The sequence below is a fragment of the Alosa alosa genome, chromosome 7 (assembly GCF_017589495.1).
Source record: "Alosa alosa isolate M-15738 ecotype Scorff River chromosome 7, AALO_Geno_1.1, whole genome shotgun sequence".
Classification (NCBI taxonomy): domain Eukaryota; kingdom Metazoa; phylum Chordata; class Actinopteri; order Clupeiformes; family Clupeidae; genus Alosa; species Alosa alosa.
In genome coordinates this window covers 34019451-34037695 of record NC_063195.1, presented here as the reverse complement: position 1 = coordinate 34037695, position 18245 = coordinate 34019451, and the positions used below count along the sequence as shown (strand labels likewise).

General features: G+C 41.6%; 1 protein-coding gene across 1 annotated transcript; it reads right to left on the bottom strand.

The window, feature by feature from the left end:
- Window positions 1–7498: 7498 nt before the first annotated feature.
- Window positions 7499–18114, bottom strand: pik3r6a (phosphoinositide-3-kinase, regulatory subunit 6a). Its single transcript, XM_048248526.1, has 6 exons — window positions 17862–18114; window positions 14940–15060; window positions 11407–11480; window positions 10808–10922; window positions 9818–9888; window positions 7499–8859 (listed from the first exon to the last, which is right to left on the bottom strand). The coding sequence occupies exons 1-6, from the start codon at window positions 17953–17955 to the stop codon at window positions 8738–8740; spliced, it is 597 nt and encodes a 198-aa protein (XP_048104483.1). The 5' UTR covers window positions 17956–18114; the 3' UTR covers window positions 7499–8737.
- Between the last annotated feature and the right edge of the window lie 131 nt (window positions 18115–18245).

Below are 18245 nucleotides of genomic sequence, written 5' to 3'. Positions count from 1 at the left end.
GACACACACACACACACACACCCGCACACACAGACACACACACACAGACACACACACACTGCAATCAGATTCTTGTTGTCATGACAATAAAATACATGGGACCTCTTAGAGGGTATGAGCCAGGTCAAAGAGGAGCTAATATAGTACCACTGACACAGCTCTTACGTTAGAAGTCAAGAGGGATATGTCCATTACACCTGAGAAGGGATATGTCTGTTACACCTGAGAAGGCCTAGAGAGGGCACACACACTCATTCACAATTATATTTGGGCTAGTGCACATGTTAAAGAGAACATTTAATTAATTCCTGGAGAAAAGTAAGCGTCATAAGCACTCTGACTGCATACACTGACGTACTGTAGATAGTGTATTTCATTTAGGGCACAAAATACTCATTTGTAGTTGAAGTAGATACATGAAGCCGAAGTCATGCACTTTACAAGCATTGGAGGCCAAATAAAAATTCGGAGTTCGTCACTCTCAGACGCGTTAACCCGCAAAAAGATGCGCAAACCTTGTGCACTGTGTGATACATATTAAACAGGTTTCTGGCCGAGCGCATCCGGCCACACAACCTGAACCTGCACTCATCCATCACTGCCACGGCGAGTAATGCGGGGTGATAGACTCCAATCACTAGTCTACAGGGACAGCTCTGTTTTCCAGGAGAGTGAGAATATCTCTCGTTGGCGACCGCATCTGCATCTGCATGGCGCGTCTCCGTGTTGTTTACATCTCATGCGTGCGCGTTAAGCAGTGGGTTGGACAGCGTACCGTCAAGCTGCCCGAATGCTAATAGGCTGATTATTCTGCCAGCCGTGTGGACGGAGTCAGCGATGACTCATTGCTCATGAAGTAAAAGAAAAGGGCAGGAAGTAAGGAGCGCGTGCCTGTGGTTTAAACAGGAGAGTGCTGGCACAGAGACATTTCTGATGACACTTGCCTTGAGGTTCTCTTTGAGGTGGATTAGTAAGCTGAGCACAACATACGGAGTCCAACTTCAAAGTATCCTGCCCTTCCAAATCTTAATTGTATAAAATTAAGACCTAACAAATGAGCAATGATTGTGAAAAATGTAAAATATTTAATATGTTGGCAGTTCACTGCAGAAATCAGAATGTTCTTACAGCATATCATTACCTATGTGTTCCAGTATTTCTCAAAAATGTCGAGCAGGAGGTGAATTATAAAACATCTCTAAATGTCAAGTGATGTAGAGAGGACATTGAAGGAAATCAATGGAGATTCTCACAGCTGTCATTGTAACCATAGGGAGTGAGGAATGCTTCAGGTTACTGATAACTGGTGACAACTCTCTGTGTCTCAAGGCCCCCGAGGGCAGATGTGCACATGTCTACTGCTGCACACATGCTGGTAATCAATTAGGCAGGCCCTGGTGGGGCTCTGCTGGCCATCTAACCCCCAGGTCAGACTCGGAGCATCCTGCTGAAGAAGCTCCTGAGGTCTGCATTCTAATGCTCTAATGGCCCTCAGATTAACAGCTTGAAAATCAGACACTCCATGAAAAACCCAAAAGTCCATAATGTCGTTAAACGTTTTACTTGTTTTAATATATTTTTTGACATGTACAGTGATTGCATTTTACATTAATAAAATGTTCATTTTGAAGTAACTTTCATCAACAGCCAACCTGGCCTATCCAGGTACAAACATGGACATTATATGACACACTCGATGTCAAGAGAAGGCATGCAAATACTTCTTTATATAGTTAAAATGTTTGCTTACTTTACATTTCATATTTAACGCAGAGACAACTTTAACCAACTAAATATTAGGGCTGTTTCATTGAGATACAAAAATATATACACTGAGCAAATCTCCTGAATAAAAAACGATATCCAGAAAGCATTCATCCATGTCTTTCAATGTGGTAGAAGGAGCGAGAGAGAGATGGGGGCTTTAAGCAACACAGTTTTGGTTCACAAATTTTTATGTGAGAATGTTGACAGCTGACTAGGTGATGGACCAAAACAATGTACTGCATCACAAAACCACACACACACACACACACAGTCTCTCTCCTCCTTTCTCAGACAACATGCTAGAGCGGCACAAACAAAAGAGCCCAAAAGGAAGGAAATGAGGGCCGAGGCAGAGTGAAGCTCATCAGAGGATGTAACAGGATCTTGCTGCATTTCCGGGACAGATCTGATCTCAGGCCTGTAAAGTTACCTAATCCTAATAGTGATCCCATCATTAACTTCTACTTCAGCTGTAGCTTTGATGCAGAGGCACAAAATGTCATTATTCATTCCTCTTCATATATTACAAAGGATAGCTAAAATAAGCTTCCTTCCAAAGAATATTTTAGGGATCTTTCCCCAGGGTTATACAGTAGAATCAAAACGAGTCTGTCTTTTCCCTCGTATTTTATTATTTCCCACAGCAGTGACATTTTGGGGAGTACTGGGACACGGCGGCAGAGATATGGATTAATCAATGACACTCCACTGTGAGAAGAGACAGTGACTTTATTGAGGAGAGATGTAACGCACACCAAGATGAGGTGCTGGCTACCGGTGTGTATAAAGTAAGAGAAGGAAGGTGCCACACACTCCAAGTAAATGAAAAAACGTTTAGGCGATAACGTTTCGGCCTACAAGGCCTTCATCAGATCGCAGAGATCTAAGAGAAAGTGGCACCATGACAAGGACTCAGTTGTGCCTTGATATGAGCTGTAGATGTAGCTCATAGGATCATAGAGTCATCTTAACATTCTATAGAAATTAACACTTCAAAATATTCGACATATTAAATCAGAAACGATGATAATGCGGTCTGTAGTCAAATAATTACAAAATGCATATTGTCTTCTTGAGAATATAGAATGTTTTGGTACCATATGATATGAATCATTCATAAATTACAGTATTATGTTTGCAACAGAGAAAGCATTTTTGCTTTCTGGAAAACATGAAATAAAAGTCTGTCCCACCTCAAAGCATTTCACCAAAACAGAAGCATACATGTGTCAATACAGCATTAAACTGGCGCTGGAGGGACTACTGAGATCCAGTGAAGTTGGATGTCACCTCTAAAAAGCCCACGGATGGAATCCTGATCACCACTCCCCCTGAGAGGACAGCCGAGCACCCGCCCATCTGGGCCTCCGGGAGCGGAGCGGAGCCGCATCTCACACCTCTGATGGCAGCGTGCTAGGAGTGTTGGCCCCTGGGCCTCACACAATGGGCTCGTGTCAAGCCACTTAAACTTTGTTAACCTCCAGAACAACGCCACGCTGAATTCAACACGAAAGCATCACGCGACACTTTTATTATTTATCGATTGCGAACCACAGCAGCGTACGCTTGGACGAGACTTTGATGTTCGTCAGTGACCACATCATTAGATCTGATGCCAGCTGTGAGGTTAACACATCAGTAAGGAGACGAGACGGCGTTACCATGGAGAACAGGAGGTGTATGAGCGCTGCTGGTGAGTCACACACCTGCTGGTGACACAGCAGTGTGAGGGAGTGTGGGGTGATTGACAGGGATGACCTTCACAGTGGTGGAAAATGACAAGGACTGTTGAGCAGTTCACTCCTGCATTCCTGGTATTCCAGCTATGCAGTGAAAAGAAAGGGCGGTAGAAAGAAAGAATGTGGCTGGAAATATGGTTTGTTGACATGTATTTTCAGAAGGGAGAATATAAAGAGGAAGTAATATATTGGTTTTCTGTGCTACTCTACAGATAACAAACTTGCCTCTGCTACATTGAGTTCTATTAATCTATTTTTCTGAACGTTTTCCAAGGAAAATGTTATTTTTACCAAGGACCCTAATATACAGAGACAACAGCAAATGCATTAAACTAGGGCTGTCAATCGATTAAAAAAAATAATCTAATTAATTACATACTCTGTGATTAATTAATCTAAATGAATCACATTTATAATTTAAGTATTTTAAATATTTAAATTAAAATGATTAATCAGCATTAGTGACATTAAAGTTCAAAAACTCTTTATTATTATTTTCACTGTTCAAATAATGGCCATAATAATCTATGATATGACTTAATATGCTGATGAAATAAATTCAAAAGGTCTTCGGGAAGGCAGATATATCCTAGGGGACACAATGAAAATAAATTAACACTCCCCTCAATGTCAACACTTATTTCTTTGCATTGATGTGCGACTATAGTTGATGAACTCCGGTGATATGCAAATTCCTTGCTGCAGACATTGCAAAGGACTTTATTTTCAACACTTTATTTTTATCAACACCATCAGGCCATTTTTTAAAAGTAAATGTTCCAATCAATGATCCAGGCAGCACGTTTTGTTCTCTCTCCTTCATTTTACAGTCTAATTTTTACTGACTAGAACGGCTCGGGGTCAAAGGTCATACGGAACCGATTAATCTGCACTAATTTTTTTAATCAGTTATTTTTTCTCAAATTAATTAATCGAAATTAATCAGTTATTTTGACAGCCCTACATTAAACATAAATCAGTGTTAATATGAGGTCAAAAGCAGTTGTGTGGATGTTTCACGTTACATATGCACACCCACTACAAACGCCTGTGGCAAGTTAATAACAGACAGCAATCTTTTTTTCACACCTCTGGCTACACAATAAATTGTCGAATAGCTTCTGTAATCCTTTAAAGACAGAAATCCACAGAAAAAGTGAAGAGAACTTTATCACCTACTTCACCCCAAGCACTGCCTGGGAACCTGACATGTACGTTCACCTGATCCCAGCTCTCCAGGTACGTGGATGGAGTGTCTACTCTCTGGTAACTATGGAGACTGGTCTCCACGGCGAAGAACTCTTTATACTTAATAGAGTGCCCGTCCTCGGAGAAGAAGAGCACCCTGGAAAACCACCCAGGCTCCTAGAGACACAATGGAGTCCCAAATGGATTGTGTGGAGATGTCATGTCCATGCACCACAGGGATTCTAGAATTAACCACCACAGGTAGTGCAGCGAGTGCTTCAGCATCTTCCATTAAAGTGGCAGTGATGCCATCATAGCTCAGGTCCACTACCCAAATGAAGGCTACACATTCACATAGAGCACTCTCCTATATATCCTTCTCTGATTTAACAATCTTAACTCCAAATAGGAACCGAGCTAATCATCACAATAAATAAATGAAATAAACATGTTGGCAGTGTTTTAATGTGGATGCTGAGGCCATGTGCTTGAAAATAAGGTGAAACGTGTAAGAACTATATTGTATAATACCAGTTATCATGCAACTTTGGTGCAGACTCAATGTACTGCATTGCAGTGTTCCCACCCATGTGCTCTCCACTCTGACCACAGCTACAGTACTGTGGCCAATTCATTTGATATCATTAAGGAGGACTTAAACTCCTTTTACCTCAAGAAGTTAGTCACAGATGTGTGGGTAGTTAGATGCTTGCCTTGGTCCGCACTGAACACAACTATCACCCAACTGAGACATTAAAGGGCAGTGTTCTCCTTCAAATTGCTCATGCAATTTATTTATGTATCAGGGAGAGCAACTCTGGCTTAACATTTCCTGACTTGACAAAGCCTATTATGTGGAGACCGCATGGGTCCATGTTAATTGAAAGGACTGTGAGATCCAGGGCCGGCCCGAGGCATAAGCGAACTAAGCGGCTGCTTGGGGCCACCAGGGGGCCCCCAATCGAGTTTCTTTTTTTTTTTACATAATAAATAACGTAAACAAGTGACATCAATGAATGAATAAATTAAACAATTAATAATTCAAAACAAGAAAATTCTGATTTCATGATAAACATGCCTGCCTACCTCTACTGTGTCTGCCAGCCTTTGAATCACGCGCATAAACTAGACTCCTCGGGTGCATAGACAATTCGTGCAGACACTGCATCAAGTTCAAAAATCGGAAGAGACGGCAATGTTAAGACAAGTCACAAAAAACGACGTATCCCTCTGGTGCCGAAAACAGAAAGAAGAAAATGACAGAGGAGAAAAACGAGCAAGATACAGGTATGTTTGCATGATTATTTACAGTATGTTTTGTGCTTGAGGTAGCTAGCTAGCTGTCATGATCTAATATAAGCCATCACCAGAGCTAAATCCCCGCCATCAACAGAGAAATGTCTCCCATTAATATACATTTATCTAGGTGTATTTTAGATGTCAAGGATATTGGGATTGTTTTGGATGTTCAATCAAGCATGTTCCCTAGCCAAAGGTGAGCTTATGTTGTAAATTGAAGTTAGCTAGCTGACTGAAGTGGACATTAGCACAGTAGCTACATGAAAACGTAGCTGAAGGCAAATTTACCACAGAGGGATTGTTTCTGATTTCGCACTTGAAAGTGTTGATAGTTTATTACTGTTCTATAATATGTGACATAGTGGTAAGTCTGATAGCAACAGCAGGCTAAGCCCAGGCTCCCAGTCCCAACCCCAACCCACTGACCAGCGCGACTCTGGGCATCGGTAACGTTCCAGCTTCATAGGCAAAGATGGAACAGTACGCTCTGCTCGATCTTTGGAGAGAGATGGTAGTGTTTGAGAAAATATACCATGTTGGGTGGGGAGACTTCTGTGATGAAAATAGACCTTTTGATTAAGATAGTGGCAAGTGATGTAGCGGTGCTACCCTAATATTTAGGCTGCAGTAGATCACCATGTTAAAGCGCTCACTATAATGGGCTTTTATGCCTCATTTGCCAATAGAATATGAATTGTTAGATGTGGAATTGCTTGTTGATGAGTGTAAGTAATGATAGCAAAATAAACTCATTCTGCTCGATCAAATATGCACTTATGCAATATTTTAATTTTTTTCATCAAGTGTCTGCCTCCATGGCTGATGACACAGAAGGTGAGGTTTTCTTGATGGCAAATGGTTACATAGCCTGTTAATATGACATGACACATTTAACATAGTTTTTTTTTTTTTATGTATTTATTTAATCATTGCAGATTCGTCCACTGCAGAGTTGCAGATGCCTGAAAGCCAGGAACGAAGTAGGAATAAGTATCTATTTTTTGGGACATTTTATTTTTTATTATTATTGTTTGTCTATTTTGGTTTTATTTTGTAGTTGAAGATTGCTCATTTAATGCACATTTGCGGATTTATTCTGCAAATCTGTTGAAAAACAAGTCATTAAACTGATGTACTTGTTTACAACAAATACAAATGCTGTTGCATTTTGTTATTTGTCAATTCAACTTCAGTAAACCACCCTTAGTGCTTCACTTTGAATATGAATGTTTCAAATAAATCTGTGATTTTAGTACCCTCTAAGATTAAAAGGTGACAGGGTTGGTGTAAATAACAACTATATTAATACATTGGTTTACCAAGCACATGGGGCCAGAAGTCTAGAGCGAGCCCCAAAACATTTTGGCATGTGAGCAAGGATGGATTACTGAATGAGCCTACCGAAGTCCTTATGCATCTGTGTCCAGGGGACAGTAGTTCATAATCAGTCACTGTATTAATACATAACTGTATTAATTTATAATATGACATTATAGTGTGAAGTTGTCAATTATCGCCAAGCACAGGTGACTCTGCGTTGTGGGAGGGGGCCCCCAAATCAAATTCTGCTTAGGGCCCCCAAAAGGCTCGGGCCGGCACTGGTGAGATCAACTGTCCTTTAAGGGGAACAGCCTAGCATAAAACAGTGTTAAAATGGCACAAACGGTTGTCTGGCTTTCAATAATCTGATACATTAAACTTTCATTTCAGGTCATTTATATCCAATTAGATTTAACAAGGTCCAGTCAGTGCACCCCTATGTGTAATGGAAGTTAAATACCTGTTATGTTAATGATACTGCTGGACTTAAGGCTTTTCCTAATTTTACCCAAGCAGTCTCAGAATTAATCACTGCACTCCTAAATCAGAAACGAAGCTCTGAATACATTAACATGTTTACAGAAGATTCACTTTTAAATATTTTGATCAATTGTGCTGGATGCTGCTGCTGCCTGTTAATGAGGACCAACAGTAGCTGCAGAGAGAACAGCTACAGTGGCAGTCACGTCAGTTCAATGCAGTTAAGTCACTGATTTGTGCTAAATTAGGACAGTAATGCTTTCTGCATGATGATTAGTCTGGTTCCTGGTTTCTTTTAATGGCCACAAAAATGAGTTATTAGAATGACAAATAATCCTTGAGGCGGTAATGATGCCTATTACTGTATTTAAAACAGTACTGCCTGGATGTTTGTACATGTATGAGGATCTTTAGGAGAGGCCACCACAAGAGAGTCTCTAAAAATGACAAACGACAGAAGCCAGAACAACAGAGATGCAACAGACTGCTGCAATGCCTTCTGGGAAATGAGAGCGGGGGGACGAGGATGAAAGCAACGTCAGCAGAGTGTCTGACAGCTGAATCCACTGGAGGAAATGAACAGCCAATAGATGTGCAGATATAGAGGGGAGAGAGAGAGACAGAGAGAGAGATGAAGAAAGACAGAGAGAATGGGAGAAAGAGAGAGAGATGAAGAAAAACAGAGAGAGAGTGGGAGAAAGAGAGAGAGAGATGAAGAAAGACAGAGAGAGAGTGGGAGAAAGAGAGAGAGAGAGATGAAAGACAGAGAGAGAGAGTGGGAGAGAGAGAGAGAGAGAGACTGTACAAACACAAAGACAACTCTCAAGGGAAACCCTCTCTGTGCACTGGACGGGCAGCACAAGTGGCATGCATATCGGGTGCTGTGGTGGCACAACCAGCCAGTGGGCCTGCGGTGGCACCTCGTGCCGATGCCTCTGCGCCCCCTACATGACGGAGCAGGTGAAGCCGCAGCACTCCTTCAGCAGGGTCAGCCCCGTCTTAGTGACGAACGGGGAGGAGGAGGACCGCTGGGCCCGGGACGCCAGTCTGCGGTTGGACAATGGATCTGAAACAAATATATAAATGAACAGATAAATAAACAAACAAACAAATGAATGCTGCCAATTGTTTTCCTATTAACATATTTTCATTCATTCCATTTGTAATATTCATGGTGTATTGGCCATGACCAGTGCATACAGATTTAACAACCCAAAAAGAAAAAAAAAACGTGAAAACCTGTTGATATATGAAAATGAAACACACACACACACACACACACACACACACAGCCATGCATGTGTGACCACACACAAACAAACACACTTTCTCTTCCCAGGAAGGAAAGAGACGAGACAGCGCTAGCAAATATGATCTGTTGTGAATGTGCGCACACTAGGATGCAAACAACAGGTTCACAAAAGGAATAGTTGCATGATGTTCTCTAAGCAGTTTGTTTAGTTCATCACAATCAAAAGACTCCCTGTCAAAAGAGTCCCTGTTAGGGAGAGAAATTAATCTCATCTCTTTAAAAAAAAAAAGCCTTTGGTAACAGAAGTGACAATTCTGACTCACTGAATAAAGAGTCCTGTAATTCACAATGACCTAATGTTCCTGTTGAAAATGTCTGGACAGGCTTCTGGTAGATAACTTCTAATTAATTGTTCCCTGTTTGACATCAGCCAAGCCAAGAAGGCTTTACCATTCATCTAGTAGGAAGACAAATGATCTTACGCAACCATTGAGCGACCTTCAGAAAAAGAAATTCTGCATTATTTTACCAACTGCAACTGCAAGGCCTACTCCAGAGTATTTTGTCAGTGCTTCCATATTTATGATTATTTTGACTGAGACAAATGAAGTCCACCTTGAGCAGTCACCAGAGATTCACTGGCCACATTATTCATCCCAAAACTCCCACATCAATCAAGATGAAACAAAACTGCAAGAAGAGGAATACAGTTATTCCTCCTTGTTGTGAGTACTTTAATACTGCCAGAGTATAACACCGTTTAGGAGAGTACCTCTGTTCTTGGAGCTCTTGGGGAACTTTGACTTCAGGAAATCAGCCATTTCTTTGTCTTCCTCACGTTCCCTGTTGAGGAAAGGTTACTATGGTGATCATAGCAGGTATTGTCGCTGTGTTACTGATGGTGTGTCATTTGCTCACATTGTTTCAGCACAATAACCCCAGGCTTTCTCTGTTCTCTGTGAAATGTTTATGTGTTTGAACACCAAATGGCTCTTTTCTCTTTAGATGGCACTTGCATGACGGTAGATTTGTACAAACTGATTGTGTTCTCTTTCTCCTACCGACTGGAAATACAAACATGCAGCGCGTGTGTGAACAGTTCTTGTCAAGGCCATGATGACTATCTGATGTTGCCTATTTGATGTGCCACAGAGAGAAAGGGCAAGAAAAATAAACCTCATTAATATCACTGTGTCTTCATGAAAATATATCATGGCGCGAGATTTCATTGAATGATCTGAGTAAAATTGAATGACAGAATAAGGATCTGTCTCTAACAATGAATGTGATGGAGCCCTAGTGTTGAGCCAGGATGGGGTTTGCCCTTTGGGCTTGCCAGCTTATCAAATAAACAATGAAATAAAGGCTGGGCTTGGCCTGTATTACTGGATTCACGTCTCTACAATGCATTGGAGCGATTCGTTATCACTGTGCCTCGGCCATTTCCTCTGTTCCTTATGCTTCTCTAGCTCATGTCAGCCTATTGGGTTTTCTTGGAAGTGAAAATGCTTTCCCTGAACCACAACGTTATTTGGTCTCATAACCATGTAAATGGAGGTGTTCACACAAGCTACAGTATGCTAAGAATACCCCGGCATGGTCACTGGGCTAATACGGTTCGGAGGAAGCTGTTTGTTTGTTGGTGTGAGTCTTGTAGCTGGCTATGTATGTTCAGGGAAAGAGAGAGAGAGAGAGAGAGAGCGAGAGAGAGAGAGGGAGGGAGAGAGGGAAAGGGAGAAAGACAAAGAGAGAGATGTCTAACCTCAGTCTTTCAAACTCCACGTCATCCACCAGGAAGTCCCTGGTCTCCACCAGCTTGTGGATTTGCAAGAGCAGCTCCTCTTCCTTCTGTTTGTCTTCATTTGATTTGTCATTATCTGAAAAGAAAACACATGCCACTAAACCTCTCCAATCAACAAGTAATTCTTCTATGAATGTCAATGACTGCTGGGGTGCTGACGAGATCCACTCCATGAAAGATACAGTTCCGAAGATGTTCAAAAGACACTTGAGTTTTCCTCCAGAGAAATACAGAGACTAGCGGTTGAGAAAATTCACACATTCTACAAATAATGAATTCTGCCAATTAGCACAGTAGCATCACTTTTTTTCTGGCATATGGAGGACGCCTGCAGGGCGATCAACAACCACCCACTGAAGTGTTGCCAAAGTCTCAGAGACACACAGTTTTGGGATAAAGCACACTCGCCTAAATGGCACATTCTGTCAAAGTACACTTGTCCTCAAACGCGGTCTGACACTAGGACCCAGAACCCAGTGACACAGCATTCACTGCAGCTTCCACAAAGCCCCGGACTGCCGTCACGGTGACGACCAGGGGAGACATGACAGGTGCTCTACCTGGAATGGACACCAGCTTCTGGAGCTCCTTCTTCAGCCGTGTGATCTCCTTACAGAGCTGAATGTCATCCATCCTATAGGGACGGAGGAGTAAATTTGACAATAAGTTACCGTAGTGGTTGATATAGCACAGCCAACCATAAAAACTGACCCAATACAGAGACAGAGAGCTTTATTATCTCATGGTCATGAAAAACAAAACATAAATACATTTTTTCATAGACGATCAATCTACTGATTATTTTCTAGACTAATCGATGTGGTTGGTTGGTCTATAAAATTCCAGGATATGGTGAAAAAGTCCAAGATGATGTCTTATTTTGAAGATTTTCAGTTTACTGTCATAGAGATAGAGGAGTAAGTAAACAGTTTGAGAATCTGGAGTCAGAAAATCTATTTTTTACCAAAGTGTAGTGCCGTTCAAAAGTTTGGAGTCACTTACAAATTCCATTGCTTTTGTGGGAAAAGCTTTTTGTCCATTAAAATAACATCAAATCAATCAGAAATACAAATGACTATTGTAACAGGACATGGCAGATTCAATGGCACTTTGTATTTGCTAATCCAAGTTTATCGATATAGAAGGTTAGCTGATCATTAGAAAACCATTTTGCAATTATGTTTGCATGGCTGAATACTGCTGCCCTGATTAAAGAAGCAATACAACTGGCCATCTATCGATGAGTTGCCATCTGGAGTTCACCAGCTATTGTGGGTTCGATTAAACAGGTGCCTCACAGGTCCTAAACTTGCAGCTTTGTTAAATAGTACCCACAAAACACCAGTGTCAACATCCAGATGCTGGCCTTCTAGACAAGAGTTGTAAAGAAAAGGCTATATCTCAGTCTGGCCAATAAAAAGAAAAGATTAAGATGGGCAAAAGAACAAAGGCTGTCAACAGTGGAGGACTTGAAAAAAGTGTTATGGACAGAGAAATTGAAGGTGTTCTGGCCACAAAGGGGAACATCCGTGAGCTGCAGCACAAGTGGTATGGTGGAGGGAGCGGGATGGTCTGGGGTTGTTTTGGTGGTGAATTGGGAAACTGGTACAGGATGAAAGATGAAAGGATGGAGGATGATTAGAAGCAGCCAGCTGGTATTCTGTCTATAATGGAGAAGAATCTAAATTTCTAAATGACCCCAAACTCATGAATGGAAGTGATGTTTAATTGAATAGTTGATTAATAGATACATTGTTGCAGGCCTATTTAAATTTGTATTGTACCAGCTGTATTTGGCCCAAAGTAAGGAATATGTTTTATCATTACATGTGTTCTATGACAAAAGTTTTCAACCAGTGGTCAATCAATAATGGAGTTACACTGTGGGAATCACTATTTGATTATTCTGTGGTTCACCTCATCTTGCTTCCTTGGTCAGAATGGTGGTCCCAGGGTCACAATCAGTTAAAAACTCTACTCTATGGGAACCCAACCCTTGACTCGCATATTCGCCAAAGTCCTCAGACGACCAAACAGCATAAAATAACCAGAGATGTTACATGTGGCCTTACATGAAGCCTCCAAATTATAGTACTTGCTATGATCTTGCCTTGATCTTTCATTTTCACCTGTTTCCTGGCTGCAGGAAACATCAATTCAATTGTGCTGTGGTGGCATTTGACTAAAGGAAATGTCCGCCATTTAAATGCTACCTCTTGAAGAACAAATGAGAGCATGTCACCATCTACCCATGACTGGCTTGTTAATGAATGGAGTGGAGGGCCAGAGAGTATTACACATGAGATACCACCAGGGCTTCTCTGGTGGCCAGCACTGCACATCTAAACAATATCTAGCTCCTGCCTTAAAATGATGGGATTATCCATGATTCTGTCACAATGTTCATTAAAACTTAGTAATAGTATTAGTAATACAAAAGTAATAAGCCCTCTCATAATAAGTATAATTGGATGCTTTGACAAATTGTGAGTCACTTAGCGAACCTAACTGCCATGCAAATTTCCTGCCTGCCGAATTCTCGGCGGCTTCATTACTCCTTAACTGACTCATCTCAGTTTCATCACTTAGCTCAATCATGACTCACATCTGGGGTGGCCACTGGCTGTAAGCCCCACTGAATAAGGCAGATCCCTTCCTCTGAGCTAAATATGCCTCAGATGTCTCTGATCTGCAAAGTCATTCGGGGGAGAGATTAATATACATGCACCAACACAGAGCACAGAGGTGCTGGTGGCAACAGTGAAAGCAAAACCCACTGAATCTTTAATGAGGGGCAGCTGGCTGATCAGATGCCTGTGGGTGATGAAGTCTGGAGAGGTGACAACAGAAATAACTGATCTAAGAACAGCTGTCAGTGCATATGAGAGGACGTGAGGCACATTGGCACACTTGCATGGGGGAACGAGTTGGAAAAACTCGACCAGAGGATGAGAAAAGAGGAGCTGAGTTGAGAGTTGCGATGAAAGTATAAGATTAAGCATACAGTTGAAACCTTCCTTATGTGGACATGATATGTATCATGAGGCCAGGCATTTCCATGATCAAATATTCTTTGAATGTATGTGCACAGACATAAGCTGATGACCAGGAATATGCATCAGAAATAAACAGGGGTTGGAGACATTCTATTTGCATGCAATCTATCAAAAAGGTGGACTGCCCCTCACTATGTGTCAGTATATCAACACAAAATGAGTTGGGAAGATATGAGATGGGCAATCAAACTGGGATGCATGAAAGGTTCAGCTACAGGTTTACAACAAAGAAGTGCTTCACTAAACCAATGAACTATGGTATAGGTCTAAAACTGGAACAAATAAACTTTTGCAGGTAAAACAACTAGGCCATAACTTTTAGAACTTTTAACTCATCTTACATAGCTTACATGTACAGTATATTGTGGATTGCTGCTGGCCAACTTACAGTACACGACACTGTGACATGATTCTAAAGCTTTGTGATTATGGTCTTAAAATCCTGTTGTTACATTGTTACCATATATGCATAAATCGTCATACATACACATGGCTACGGATTGCTAAACTGCATTGGATTGCTAAATTTAGTATCATAAACGGCTCACTGGAAATCTGCGGCAAAATGTATTCAGACAAAAATCTATGCAACTCATTGAAATCAAATGTGATGCTCCAATAAAGGAATGCTCAAACCACTCTTCATAACTCATTCACCATGATGACAGTCAAAACAGATTAATTGTGAGCCACCCTGGGCATCATGGAGATCTGGTTATACACACCTGTGACCTTCCTCTGAATAACTGAGGCACTGTGGTTTGGGAGCGGGAGGCAAAGCCACTGCCATGCAATTCATTTTCATGCAAATGTATCATCTGAGTGGCAGCACATGGCTGTCTGTCACAGCTGCTATTTATCTTACATCAGATGAGAAAGTGAGAGAGACAGAAAAAGAGAGAGAGACAGAAAGAGAGACAGAAAAAGAGAGAGAGACAGAAAGAGAGACAGAAAAAGAGAGAGAGAGAAAGAGAGAGAGAGAGAGAGAGAGAGGGCAGAAACTGGGCATGTGTAGAGTAGACTGGCTCAGTACTCACATGTATCTCAGTTCAGACTCGCGTCTCACCAATGCATCACGGATGCGCTCGATCTTAAAGAGCTCCCCCTCGATGTCATCTATAGTGATGGTGGAGTCTGCCATGGACACCACGTCCTCCTCTGTGAAACAATTAACAACCAAAATATCAGTCATCGCAGATCTGTTCCATGTTGTTAAATGTGTCGTTAAATACATCTTTAATTACAACTAACTACTTTCTTAGTACTTTTACAGTGATTTGTGTTATATTCCATATGTACAATATTCAACCCATTAAATAATGCTTATTCAGCCTTGTCACTTCTTTAAACATAACTGATCTACATGTCTGGATAAGAGCACAAGCATAACATTAACACTGATCACAACTCTATTCAGGACTTTCCTTTCTCAGTTACCATACAGACACACAGATGTGTGCATGCACACACACACACACACACACACACACACACACACACAAACACACACACACACACACACACACACACACACACACACACCCCCCTACTTAGTGTACAAGCAAGGGTCATAAATCAGTGTCAGAGACGCAGCCTGAAATTACAGCTCGGCGGGCTGACTGGTGAGCACTGGATGTGGGGTGCAAATTATTGCGTGTCAGCGCTAACCAGGGCTGGCATAACTCCCTGTCTAAAACTGCTATTAATTATGTTTCTCTCTCTCCCTTCTCTCCCTTCTCTCTCTCTGTCTCTCTCTCTCTGTCTCTCTCTCTCTGTCTCTCTCTCTCCCTTTTTCTTCTCTCTCTCTCTTCCTCTCTCGCTTGTATGCTCCCTCTCTTACCATTGACAAGGACAATGGCTCTGCAGGTAGCACAGTCTCAAGCTGCCTGTCAAGCACAAGCTAAATAAGGTCCATTTTGAAATGGGTATAATGAGAAATAACTGAAATGGGTATAATGAGAAACAACTGAAATGGGTATAATGACAAATAACTTAGGGTTTCAACAGGTGGCCAAGGATTACATCGTAAAGCTCTGGCTGTCTTGGAAACCAACCTTTATTGGTATTATTCCTGATCACATGTCCATTATATCACATAATTCAATGAAACACCCATGGAAGAAGGTGCCTGCTTGATAAACCAGTGAGGTTTGGGAGACTGACTTTATTTGATCACACCAGGATGGCTGAGATATGTATTTTGTGTTTACTGGCAATCTACTAAAATCACGCAAGATGGTGATGAACTGAAACAAATCCTGAAAATCCACACCACTACAAACTGTCATAGCAACCCTTCCCACCCTTCTCGTCATCGTTGCAGTTGCATTTGCTACATGATAGGCCAACTTTATATTATAATAGTACCCGAGACATGATCTGGCCAATCAACTGGAGATATTCCATGCAGGGTCACTCTGGGTCAGGGTCACTCTGAACCTGTGCTCTACGCCCCCTCCAACACATTCAACCCCAAGAACCACGTTCATGTCACGCCTCAGTCTAGTAAGATTAGACCAATGTGCTTGTTTCTGATGCATTCATATTGTAGGCCCACATTATTAACAAGGTGCTTGTCTCTGATGCATTCATATTGTAGGCCCACATTATTAACAGCAGACCAGTGTGTTGTTTGGTAAATCTCGGCTGACACTTTGATATGAAGGTGCCGCATGCTTCAGGTTCAGGTTGTTCCCAGCCTTCAGCCCCTATTACCGAAAGAGCCATCATCATCTCTAAAAGTGCCTCAGCAAGCTCACATGCTTGCTTCTACAGTGTGTGTGTGTGTGTGTGTGTGTGTGTGTGTGTGTGTGTGTGTATGTATATATGTGTGTATCTGTGCACATGTTGAAATGTGTATAACTTAGAGTTAGGGTCATTGCTTTGAGTCATTCATTACACAAGAACTTTCTATCATACCGAATACCCCACACTCGAACATCAACGCCAGATCATTCCACTACAAATGTACAACACCCAACTCTCCCCAGGCATCCATTTCAGAAGCAACCTTTTAATTACACAAGCCAAGTTCTTTTATAGGTTTTTGCTCTGCCCCATGAAACAGCTCTGGCATACAAAACTAGAAATTCTTCACCTCATTGGTCGTTACACTGATGACACTATACTGCCTCTGAGCTAATGAAGAGAAACTCCCACGCATGGCAACCATCAGGCCAAGGGGGTATCCAGTGACAGTATGTCATACAAGCCCTATTTCTTTTAAGACAGCATGGCCAAGGCCAAGCGAAATCTCTTAGCGATGGCTTACAAATTAGTAAGAGTAGGCCTGTTTTTATGATCGATGATCAGCCTTTGATAACTGTTGAATGAGGGGCAAGAATGATATGAATCTGACAATGTTCCCATAGACTTCAGTCACTTTGGATGATTTTGGCTGATGCTGTGTGCAAAATGGGCTTTTAGTTTGATGCAAATTCTTGACAGCAAGAATACGTCAAACATTTTTTAGGATAGGCTATAGATAAATATGAATTGATTAAGGATGCATGTTATTTCACATTCTTGTGTTTTCAGCACTCAGTGGATAAGCTGCTGTTTAATACCATAATTGGATCTTGATCACCAAATTAAACAGGACTCCAGTATTAAATTGGTCTTGGCGGTCACCCAGCTGGTAGGCTACAATTTTGTAAAGTTACTGAATTACGCTAGCTAGAATTACGCATGATTACGCTACTTTGTTTTGCAGTATAAGCACATTAGCACAAGACACTGTATAATATTATCATTAGGCCAACTTAATTTCCACTCTATAACTTATAGCCTATCACCAGATAACACACAAACACTAAGCTCTTTCACCTTCTCAGGGATGCTGCTGCATGTACATATATATGTAGGCCTGTATAAAAGCTATATTACAAGACAGACAGACAGACAGATGTGTAACATCAGCTGTATTCGTAGCCTATAGCTTTTGACGACGGAAAATCTACCTGTTTTGTCGCCTGTCACTTTTTCGGTCTCCGTATTCCATTTAGTGCATTCCAGCGACCCGTACTGGTTTGAGGCTCTCCGTTCCTTGTCCATCACCCCACAGTGAAGATTTCACCCCAGCAGAGAAACTGACAACAGCTGAACTGAGCAACCAAAGAGGCGAGTTGATCGGCACGTTTTCATACAACTATAATAAATGTAAAATCCGACATATTGGATGCTGGCATAAGAGCTTGTGAATGCTTCCCTGCACTCTCCTGTTCTGATGATTTCAACACGAGTCGTGGGATCTGCGCGCCAATTAACTTCACGTTGCCCAATGGCACCATCTTGCGCTTTAAAAATGAACTGCGGACAGAGCAGGTGTTCCAGGTGCATGGCTA